The 12,276-nt window shown below is 37.1% G+C and overlaps 1 protein-coding gene across 4 annotated transcripts in view; it reads right to left on the bottom strand.

Moving 5' to 3' along the window:
- Positions 1-12,276, bottom strand: part of PIBF1 (progesterone immunomodulatory binding factor 1) — a 216,533-nt gene that overhangs the window by 137,703 nt on the left and 66,554 nt on the right. For all 4 annotated transcript variants that reach the window (XR_009536788.1, XM_060129209.1, XM_060129210.1 and 1 more), the window contains exon 10: positions 5,513-5,611. Coding sequence is in view for 3 of the 4 variants with exons in the window: in XM_060129209.1 (XP_059985192.1) it covers positions 5,513-5,611 (99 nt within the window). In the remaining variant the exon portion in view is untranslated. The remainder of the gene's footprint in view (positions 1-5,512; positions 5,612-12,276) is intronic.

The raw sequence follows: 12,276 nt of genomic DNA, 5'->3' as shown, positions 1-12,276 counted from the left end.
ACTCATCAAGCTACCCACTTGATACTTCGATGCTTACAAACACAATCCTACTGAATGCCTGGCCAGCTGATGCCTGCACACTTCTAATGATGAAGAATATACTTGATGCCAAGGCATTTTGAAAATCCCTATTAGAAAGTTTATCTTTACCATTTTTTGTAATGTATACTCAGTGGTCCCAATCCTACTACTTTAGGCCTGACCACATGAGAAAAGTACACTTCAAATATCTGTAGACAGTTATAATCTGACACTGTAGGACATTTTCTAATCTTTTGAATATGTTTGGTCATTTTCCTCTTAAGACCTTTGGTTTAGAGCTTCGGTGCCCAGACCCAGCATGATTCTATAAATAAGATAATCACAAATCACATTCTAGATATAACTTCCATTACTGTAGAATAGTATCTCCACATTAAAATCTTCCAAGCCTATACAGACATACCTCCTTTTATTGTGCTTTTGCTTTATTGAACTTCGCACATGCTGCATTTTTTACAAATTGAAGGTTTGTGGCATCAAGCAAGTCTATCAGTGCCATTTTCCCAACATTTGCTCACTTAGTATCTGTGTCATATTTTGGCAATTCTCACAATATTTCAAACTTCTTCATTATTATTATATTTATTATGATGATCTGGGATCAGTGATTTTTTTTTTTTTTTTTTGTGGTACGCGGGCCTCTCCCGTTGCAGAGCACAGGCTCCAGACACACAGGCTCAGCGGCCATAGCTCACAGGCCCAGCTGCTTCGCGGCATGTGGGATCCTCCCGGACCGGGGCACGAACCCGCGTCCCCTGCATCGGCAGGCGGACTCTCAACCACTGCGCCACCAGGGAAGCCCGGATCAGTGATTTTTGATGTTACTAATGTAATTGTTTGGGGGCGCCATGAACCATGCCTATATAAGATAGCAAACTATTTATAATGTTCTCTGAACTATCTTCCTGTTATCAGTTTAGTATTTCATTCCTCATTCTTCTGGGGTAATTGTTCTAAAACTGAGAACTCTGATCATGTCATTCAACAGAATGGCATCCAGACTGCATAGCTTAGCATTTAAGGTCATGTACAGATTCCCTGCCTATCTTCCCAGGCTCTCTCTCTCTCCTTGGGCCTCCGTATTCCCTGAGACACAACAATACTGAAATTAGGCCAATCAGTACCCCTACAATGGCCTCCAAAGTGTTTAAGTGAAAAGAAGTGTCACACATTTCTCATTTTAAATCAAAAGCTAGAAATGATTAAGCTCAGCGAGGAAGGCATGTTGAAAGTCAATACAGCCTGAAAACTAGGCCTCTTGTGCTTAACAGTTAGCCAAGTTGTGGATGCAAAGGAAAAGTTCTTGAAGGAAATTAAAAGTGCTACTCCAGTGAACACAGGAATGAAGAAAGCAAAACAGCCTTACTGCTGATATGAAGCAAGTTTTAGTGGTCTGGATAGAAGACCAAACCAGCCACAATGCTCCCTGAAGCCAGGCCTAATCCAGAGAAAGGCCCTAAGTCTCTTCAATTTTTTGAAAGCTAAGAGAGGTAAGGAAACTGCAGAAGAAAAGTTTGAACCTTGAAGAGGCTGGTTCATGGGATCATGAAATTTAAGGAAAGAAGTCATCTCCATAACATAAAACTTAAACACAAGGTGAAGCAGCAAGTGATGATGTAGAAGCTGTAACAAGTTATCCACAAGATCTAGCTAAGATAATTAATGAAGATGCCTACAGTAAACAAGTTATCAATGTAGATGGAACAGCCTTCTATTGGAAGAAGATGCCATCTAGGACTTTCATAGCTAGAGAGGAGAAGTCAATGCCTGGTTTCAAATCTTCAAAGGACAGTCTGACTCTCTTGTTAGGGGCTAATGAAGCTGGTAACTTTAAGTTGATGCCAATGTTCATTTACCATTCTGAAAATCCTAGGGCCCTAAGAATTGTGCTAAATCTACTCTACTTGTGTTCTATAAGTGGAACAACAAAGCCTGGATGACAGCACATCTGTTTACAACATGGTTTTACTGAATACTTTAAGCCCACTGTTGAGACCTACTGCTCAAAAAACAAAAAAGATTCCTTTCAAAATATTACTGCTCAATGACAATGTGTTTAGTTAACCAACAGCTCTGAGGATAGATGTACAATGAGATGAATGTTGTTTTCATGCCTGCTAACACATCGATTCTGCAGCCCATGGATCAAGGAGTAATTTCGACTTTCAAGTCTTACTATTTAAGAAATATCTTTAATTTTTTCATATGAACCATAGATTTGATACGTCTGGTTAAAAAAAATCCTGCTGTAAGATGAATAATGTTTGAGGATCTAATGTATAACACAGTGACAACAGTTGATAACTCTGTAGCGTATAATTGAAATTTGTTATGAGAGACCTTAAATCCATAAATGTTCCCACCAAAAAAAAAAAAAAAAAAAGGTAAATATGTGAGGTGGTGGATGTGTCAATTAACTCCATGAGGGGAGAACCCTTTCACAATGTATGTGTATATCAAATCATCACATTGTACACTTTCAAAACCTTACAATTTAATTTGTCAATTACACCTTAATAAAGCTGGGGGAAAAAAACCCTATGAAGATTCGAGAAGCCACCACATCAGTAAGAAGTTTAAGTATCCACTGGTCAGAGGACTGCCAGGGCTTCCCCTCCAAATAAAGGATAAATGATTGCATCTTGCTTATCCCTCCACCAAGAAAGAAGGTCAATAATCCCTGGTTCCAGTAATGGGTACCCGAGACACATTCCTATCTCTCACAACCTATGTTGCACAGTGGGTAATAAGAATATTCCTGGAAGCCACTGATACTCAGAAATGGCTAGCAATAATTTAACTGTAAACAGAAGTGACTGCAAACCACTTAATCCAAATACATCCCTAACTCACTTACCCTTTCCAGGATCCCAAAAGGCCTGTGCTACTCCCATACCACCCAACACAAGAGAAAGTTAGAGTGTAGATTAAGCAGAAAAAAATCTTGCTGGTATTTTTATTTGGATGCCATTAAATGTACAGTTAACTTAATAGTGAGCAAGATAAAATAAAATTCGTTCTCTATCTACACCATACCCCCAAATGAACTCTGGACAGATGAAAGGTATTAACATGAAAAATATAACTATAAAAATTCATGTGTAAGAGTAAACGTACAAGAGTAGGAACAAGCATAGCCACAGCAATTCTGAAAAAGAATCTTAGAGTCAGTTGGTCAAGTTTCACTAAAAGTCTTTTGAAATTATTGACATGAATTGTAATACGTTTATAGAGTAATTAAGGAAAAATTAAATTGTGGGGATATCTAGAATCTTACTTTTTTGAAATCATCTAGCAACATTATAACCCTAAGCATGGGGATTTTCCCCTTTACTTTAATATTGTAGCTCAAAAAACAGATAAGTACATTTAGCTGTTTTAGGCATTTTATTAAAGTCCAAGCTTATTTTGAGTTTTAGATTCCAGACATTATTCTCATTTTTTCAATAAGTCCTTGGTCCTATAATGTGCTTTAAAGTTCTGAGCACTAACACTATTTGCTGCTCATAGGTTATTTCTAGTGTGTCTAGAAACATTTTCTTTTTTTTCCTTCTTTGTCCTGATTTTAAAACTGTCCTAATTTTTTAAGGTTGGATGAAAATTAGGCTCCAAATAAGAAAAGTTTTACTATCACTTCAAGGAATTAAGAGCAAAAATTCCATTAGTTAAAGCAGAATCAACTCAGCAAATTTTTCTATAATACCAATAATTTCTGTAGCACTACTATGTGCAAGACACTGTTTTAATGTGCTTTACAAACATTAAATGACTGAATTCTCTGTAATTCAGAAGATATTAAAGTATCGCATGGCTTTCAGGATAAATACCCAGTTGCTAGTGTGTGAACAAGTAGGATAAGAAGGATTTTAGATTCAGAGTGTAGGACATTACAGAGCTTAGTATAAGCAGCCAATTTTAAGGCCACATTTACTATTCTTCTCTCTCCAAACTCACAACCACATACCAAGTTAGCAAGTTATGAAATTTTGCGTGAATATAAGTTCTGGTTTACTTACTCTTTCTTTTAAAGCTTGTTAGTTGGTCCATAAATATTATTCTAGTCATTACTAAATATATCACATTCAAAAACAACAACATGGAGCTAAGTAAATCTTTAGTGGACATGATATAGATTTATAAACAGAAGGATTATACATAATAAAAGATAATTTTAAGATAGGTTGCAACAGCACGCTAATAAAAGCAGCTGGTTTATAAATGTTTAATTTTATATTAAGATCTTTAGAATTAGACATACTTTCACATTATAGAAAAGATTTCTTCATTATTACATTTATTAGAATTTCTCCATGAGTCAAGTTTATAACGTTGATGTGAATTCAGAAGTATAACAATTTGGACCATTCTAAAAGATTTTGACATTCTAGAGGATTAGCAATAGTTTAATTATGTGAAAACTTGCTTGAATTATTAGTTCCATGTATTGCTTAAACCACAAATTAATCTTCATTTAACAATTAAAAGACCCACTGAGATTATCTTCAAAGTTTACTTTCAAAGTTTACCAGTATGTGAAAGGTACATGAAAACTTTTCTGTACTATTTTAGCAACTTTTCTGTCTGAAAGTATTTCAAAATAAAAAGTTAAAAAAAAAAAAGGTAACCACTCTGTTTACTCTGCATGTAGTTGAGCCACTAAAATACATTGTTTGATGAGGTAACGATATTTACTTTAATACTCATCAGTGATTTTCCTTTTAACTAGGTTATTAAATATATTTTCTATTGATTAATTAAAGACAAATTACTCTCTCTCTTCCCCTCCCTCCAACAGACATGAACCAGAAAATATAGGTTTTTGAAAAATAATCTGGGGAGTATACAATGGTACAATCACCTTGGAGTTGTCCAGCAGGTTCTTTTAAAGTAAAACATTCATCTACTCGATGATTAGCAGTTCCACTCCTAGGTATTTATCCAAGAGAAACAGAAACATATACCCACAAAAAGACTTGTATAAAAATTTTCATAGCAGCTTTATTCATGATAGCGCCAAACTGAAAACAAACTAAACGTCCATTGACAAGTGAATGAATAAACAAACTGTGGTATATTTATGCCCAGCAACAGTAAGAAATGAACTTCTGATACAACATAAAATGGATAAAAACATATAATGTTGAGTGAAAGAAGCTAGACACAAAAGGGTACATACTGTACAATTCCATTTATTTTTAGTCCATGAAGAACAAGCTAAGCTATGGTGAGAGAAATCACAAAGTGTTTGCCTCTTGATGGGTGGTAGTTCAGACTGACCAAAGGGGTATAAGGAAACTCTTCTCTATCTTGTTTCAATATATGCAATTATTACATATGTAAATTATTACATGTAAATTACACTTCAACTGAAATGAAAATTAAACTTCTATTAAAAAAATATATTCTAAAAGAAAGAGTAACAGGAACAAAAATCGAAGAGTCTTAACATTTCTATTTTCAGGATGCTTACCTGTCTAAGAGCTGATCATGTTTTTCTAGAGCATTCTTTTCAGCCATCACTGCTCGGTCCTTTTCAGCCACAGCATTATCCCTTGCTTCTCGGAGGTTTCTAAAGTGTAAATGTACACTTCAGTTATTCCGACTACACAAGTATCCATCTTTTAAAGACTCATAAATGGGCTTGCTTGGAATTGGACTAACTGATAATCTCAGGGACACCCTAAGGGTTGGTGTCCCACAGTGTATATTATACAAATGTGCCTGGCTTGGTGAGTTTCTCTAGCAGCACACAGCAGTGTAGGTACAAACATGGTCTACTCTCTAAATGTCATATTACCTTTCTCCACAATTATTCTCCACAAGGGTCGAAGGGAAGGTAGGGTAAACAGTCTGTATTTATAGCAACTCATTTAATTCTTACCATAATCTAATGAGGTAGGTATAATTACCAACATATTATCCACAAGAGAGCTGAGGTTTTGAGAAGTTAATACATGCAATATAAAATGCTATAATGAGGGATATAGAGATCACAGGAATCCAAATGGAAATGAAGTTTGGGACAAAAGCAGGAGAACAGCTAAACTGATAGACCCTGGGTCTCACATGGAGAGGAAGGAAAGAGAAGGGAACACAAAAGGACTGAGATTAGGAGAAAGTAAGGGACAAAGGACTTGAAGTCCTGATAAGATAACTAACAGATTAAGTGGAAGTGGTTGTACAGGCAAGATGGAAAACTAGAGATTGCTGTCAGAGAACAGTGATTCAGAGGTAGAGTAGTGTCTTCAGCCCTGGAATTTTAGTTCATAAGATGCAAGGTGTGACATTAGCTATATGAAAGAGCTGAGATGAAGGGCAATACTCATGCAGGGCTCAAGGAAGTATGAGGTCAGACTATGAGTCATCCACTTACAGTGCTGATGACAGCAGGAACTGAAATTGACAGAACGATACATTGAGTGACAGTTAAGGGGAATGTCCAAAAGGTGGAAGGTAACAATAGTGAGTAATTAGGACTGATACAGACAGATATGGGCCCTCAAAGATCAAATCCTGTTTGTTTTTTAATCAAAGTGGAAGTTTGAATCAAGAAAAATACCAACAGTAACTCTTCTTTCAGAGAGTCACTTAATTTTTTTTGAAAATCCTCTTCTCTAACAGTTATAACATAAATAAATTTGGAGTATAACATAAATGATTGTGCTCACTTAATCCCTACAAATCCTTGATGTTATACTTTCTAAGCTGCTTTACAGCTGAATAAACTGAAGTTTAGAGGGCTTAAATCTCTAGGCCCAAGTCACACAGCCGAAGTGTTAAGGCCATAATTTGAGCCCAGCTATGTCTTACTCCAATGTAAGTGTTTTTTACATCACATCAACCTATCTCCCATAAAGAACTGGATTGGATATTAGATTTGGTTTTTATTACTGATGGAGAATGTCAGTAGGGAGCCATGAAAATCCACACAGTTTGAGTAAATCTATCTAATAACTATTAGGTAGAAATATTTAGTGGTCACACTTGCTGTGGCAGTGCTCAAAGTCATCTTTTGTATGGTGATGCTAACAACAATTTTAAAACTTAGAATATGTCAGCCAATAGAGATTCATCAGTAAAATAGCTTATGAGCCAGAAATAAAATAATTAAAAATAACTGGAATATAGATAACTCTTATTAAAAAGAAAATAACTTTTGTACACTATTATCTAAGTGCAGGTACATTTTAAATTAGATATCACAAAATAGCAAGTCATTATTTTCTGATATCATCCTGACTGCAAAGACCTTCAGAAATATTCTACTATTCTCAAATTAACTGAAACATGAAATTTTTAATTTTATAGATAGAATGAAATTCTCAAAGTATATTAAACATTTATATATTTTTCATCCCTAGAGGATCTATATATTTTAGTCAGTAAACCATCCAAAATTGGTCACAACTTTCATTTCTCAAATACTATAGCCTTATTATTCTATAAGTTATTTCAGTTGCAAAATTCCAAGTAGATACATTTACAGTACTAATTAATCATGAATGCTTAGCTGGCAGATGGCAAAGCTTCAGTCCCTAACTATATATATTTTCTTTACTGCAAAAATGGGCAACAGAAATAAAAGCAAATATGGTAATTAGACTTACCATGGTGATCATTTTGAAATGTATAGAACTATGGAATCACTATGCTGTGGAACAGGAACTAACATAGTATTGTAGGTCATTATACCTCAGAAACAAACAAACAAACTCAGAAATAAAGATCAGATCTGTGGTTACCAGAGATGGGGATGGGGGGAGGGGGAATTGGATGAAGGGGGTCAAAAGGTACACACTTCCAGTTATAAGGTAAATAAGTACTAGGGATGTCACGCACAACATGATGAAAACAATGAACACTGTTTTATGTTACATACGAAAGGTGTTAAGAGAGTAAATCTTAAAAGTTCTCATTGTGAGGCAAAAATTTTTCTATTTCTTTAATTTTGTATCTCTGTGAGATGATGGATGTTTGCTAAACTTCTTGTGGTCATCACTTCATGATGTATGTAAGTCAAATCATTATGCTGGATGCCTGAAACTATACAGTGCTGTGTGTCAATTGTATTTCAAAACTGGAAGAGAAAGAAAAAAGAAAGAAAGGAAGGATGGAAGGAAGGGGGAAAGGAGGAAAGAAAGGAAGAAAGAAGAAAAAGAAAGAAAGAAGGGAGGGAGGGAGGGAAGAAAGAAAGGAAGAAACAGAGAAAGAAATAAAACCCAGAATAAACAAACATTAGGGCTTATGAAAGGAGGTGTCATTAGAAGATACCAGGGCATTCACCATGCTACAATCTACACCAGCCGGTTAACTATAATTAGTGCTATATTTAGGCATGAACAAAATTCTATGGCCACAAAGAAGAGGAGTTGATTATTTTTAACTGGAGGAACAGATGAGTGAATGATGGGAAGACGTGTAGGTTGGGGCTTGAAGGACCAATAAATAAAGGTAATTCAAAAAGAGAAAAACTGAAATGAATGGGAGAAAATGCTAGAAGCTGAAGTTTCTACCAGTAGATCCTCTCATAGGTGCTTGCTGGTAAGATTTCCGTGTAAACTGTTCTTTTTTTTTTTTTATATAAATGTATTTATTTGTTCATTTATTTTTGGCTGCGTTGGGTCTTTGTTGAGGTGCGCGGGCTTCTCATTGCAGTAGCTTCTCTTGTTGAGGAGCACGGGCTCTAGGTGCGTGGGCTTTAGTAGCTGTGGCTTGCGGGTTCTAGAGCTCAGGCTCAGTAGTTGTGGCGCATGAGCTTAGTTGATCCGCAGCATGTGGGATCTTCCTGGACCAGGGCTCGAACCCGTGTGCCCTGTGCTGGCAGGCGGATTCTTAGCCACTGTGCCACTGGGGAAGTCCCTGTAAACGGTTCTTATCAGGTAACATGTCTTCCACATCCTGTCACAACCTGCATACTTCAGTAAGAAGCAGCACAATTCCTTTTAACATAAAGATTAAAAATACTTCCTTTAATATTATTAATTGACTTTTAATGTTTCAAATTAAGTTTGAGAAAGAGAAACTGAGCGATTCTTCCACTGACAATAACAGTAATAGCAAACACAGAGTACTCACCCTGTGCTAGGAACTTTGCTAGGCAGTGTACATATAATAACTCTTTTTTTTGCGGTACACGGGCCTCTCACTGTTGTGGCCTCTCCCGTTGTGGAACACAGGGTCCGGACGCGCAGGCTCAGAGGCCATGGCTCACGGGCCCAGCAGCTCCGCGGCATGTGGGATCTTCCCGGACCGGGGCACGAACCCGTGTCCCCTGCATCGGCAGGCGGACTCTCAACCACTGCACCACCAGGGAAGCCCATATAATAACTCATTTAATCTTCATGACAACTGCCAAAAGTGTAGGTTGTATCATTATCTCCATTTTACGAAGAAGACTGAAACACAGAGAAGTTAAGTATTTGCCTACAACAGTCACATGGCAAGTAAGCTATGGAGCCCAAATTTGAACCAAAACCATATATGGTGCTAGGGTCTATGCTCTCCATCATACTAGGCTGCCTCTCTGAAGAGTCCCCTTGTTTCACAGAAATCTTCTCCTTGGGAAATTCTGTCATTATGAGATTTATATTACATGATTATCTCCTAACACAAAAAGATGTTAAATCAAAAACAATTCTTGGAAGAATCGTGAATATATTATACACTTGTTTTTCTGGCCCATGCTCTTTGAAACTCAGACTGGTTTGATAAAACACTAGATGGATTGATTCCTGTCACAGATAAAACCATAACTGCCATATAACTAATAAACTATCCATTTAAAAATGTTAAATGCATTAGAAAATGTAACAGAAATACAATTACAGAACAAATAGCAGGAATTCAAATGTTCTTCAAAAGACAAACTATAAAAATTGACAGCATGAACAAGCTAATGGAGCTAAACTTTTAAAAGTCCAAACCGAGTATATAATCAAATGTAATCATAACAGAGAAAGATGCTGGGAGTTGGCCAACATTATAACAAATGTTTTAAAATATAAAAATTCAAATATCTAATCCCTAGAAATGCTTTTTAGAAAGTTAACATTTTGGGCTTCCCTGGTGGCGCAGTGGCTGAAGAGTCCGCCTGCCGATGCAGGGGACACGGGTTCGTGCCCTGGTCCGGGAAGATCCCACATGCCGTGGAGCGGCTAGGCCCGTGAGCCATGGCTGCTGAGCCTGCGTGTCCGGAGCCTGTGCTCCGCAACGGGAGAAGCCACAACAGTGAGAAGCCTGGGTACCACAAAAAAAAAATAAAAAAAGAAAGCTAACATTTGATTCCCAAAAGTTTTTCATAATTCTTTCATGTTGTTTCTTACTAACTCCATCTCCATAACACACATTGATCTCTCCCCATCCATCCTATATTTGTGTGTGTGGGGTGGATTGAGAGGAAAGATGGCAGAAAAAGGAAAAGAAACCTTATCAATCCTACGTAAAATACAAAAGAAAAGTGAGTTTCGTAGTATTATCACTAGTGTCCAAATAATATATTTTTTAACTCAGGCACGTCTTAGAGTGAAAGGGGTGCTATTAATAATTACGCTACAGAAATAGGCATAAACCAGAACTTTTGTGGAAAAACAACTGGGAGATATCACTTAAATTATCACATTCAAACAAGAAACTTAAAGAGTTAAGTTCTTGATGATTTCCCCAATAAAAGGATTTACTGAAAACCCCAGTACAAAACATACAATATCATCAGATTTCTGTACAGGAAGGAATATATTATCTTCCTACTAGAAGACCAATTTCATGGTACCAATAAGTCAAATCAAAATAGATCCTTGAAAAGTGGAAGGAAAATGTGAGAAAAATGAGAAAAACTTCAGGAACCCTTAAAATTCTAACAGGAACAAATCAGAATTTGGCAATGCCAAGAGCATGTGTTAGCCTGAATAAACATCACAAATGCCTCAGAACCTGAAATTTACTAAAGATAAACAGTGACAAAACAGGGTTGTCAGCAGAGCTTAGCAAGTACAACTAAGCAACCCATTCTCCTCCTTCTGCCCCCATGTAAAAATATTTTTGGTCAATAAAAGTGAACATATTTTTTCCAGTTGGAACAAAAAGGGACTTACACAGGCTGTTTATATGGCAACCTTACATACAGGAAAAGCATCTGAATTAATCTCTTCTACCTTCAGATTCTTCCTCCCGGACAAAACATAAAACTGTCCATTTGCATTTGATTTTAAGACGGCATGACAGGGCTTCCATGGTGGCACAGTGGTTGAGACTCCGCCTGCCAATGCAGGGGACACGGGTTCGTGCCCTGGTCTGGGAAGATCCCACATACCGCAGAGCGGCTGGGCCCGTAAGCCGTGGCCGCTGAGCCTGTGCGTCTGGACCTGTGCTCTGAAACGGGAGAGGCCACAACAGTGATAGGCCCGCGTACCGCAAAAAAACAACAAAAAAAAGATGTCATGACAAAAGCCCAGGACCAGATGGCTTCACAGGAGAATTCTACCAAACACTTAGAGAAGAGCTAACACCTATCCTTCTCAAACTCTTCCATAACATAGCAGAGGGAGGAACGCTCCCAAACGCATTCTACGAGGCCACCATCACCCTGATACCAAAACCAGACAAAGATGCCACAAAGAAAGAAAACTACAGGCCAATATCACTAATGAACAAAGATGCAAAAATCCTCAACAAAATACTAGCAAACAGAATCCAACAGCACATTAAAAGGATGGATCATACACCACGATCAAGTGGGGTTTATCCCAGGAATGCAAGGATTCTTCAATGTATGCAAATCAATCAATGTGATATACCATATTAACAAATTGAAGGAGAAAAACCATATGATCATCTCAATCGATGCAGAGAAAGCTTTCGACAAAATTCAATACCCATTTATGATAAAAACCCTGCAGAAAGTAGGCATAGAGGGAACTTTCCTCAACATAATAAAGGCCATATATGACAAACCCACAGCCAACATCGTCCTCAATGGTGAAAAACTGAAACCATTTCCACTAAGATCAGGAACAAGACAGGTTGCCCACTCTCACCACTATTATTCAACATAGTTTTAGAAGTTTTAGACACAGCAATCACAGAAGAAAAGGAAATAAAAGGAATCCAAATCGGAAAAGAAGAAGTAAAGCTGTCACTGTTTGCAGATGACATGATACTATACATAGAGAATCCTAAAGGTGCTACCAGAAAACTACTAGAGCTAATCAAAGAATATGGTAAAGTAGCAGGATACAA

This window comes from Lagenorhynchus albirostris, chromosome 18, assembly GCF_949774975.1.
Source record: "Lagenorhynchus albirostris chromosome 18, mLagAlb1.1, whole genome shotgun sequence".
NCBI classification, from domain to species: domain Eukaryota; kingdom Metazoa; phylum Chordata; class Mammalia; order Artiodactyla; family Delphinidae; genus Lagenorhynchus; species Lagenorhynchus albirostris.
Note: the sequence above shows the minus strand (reverse complement) of the source record. Positions and strands in the feature narration are given on the sequence as shown.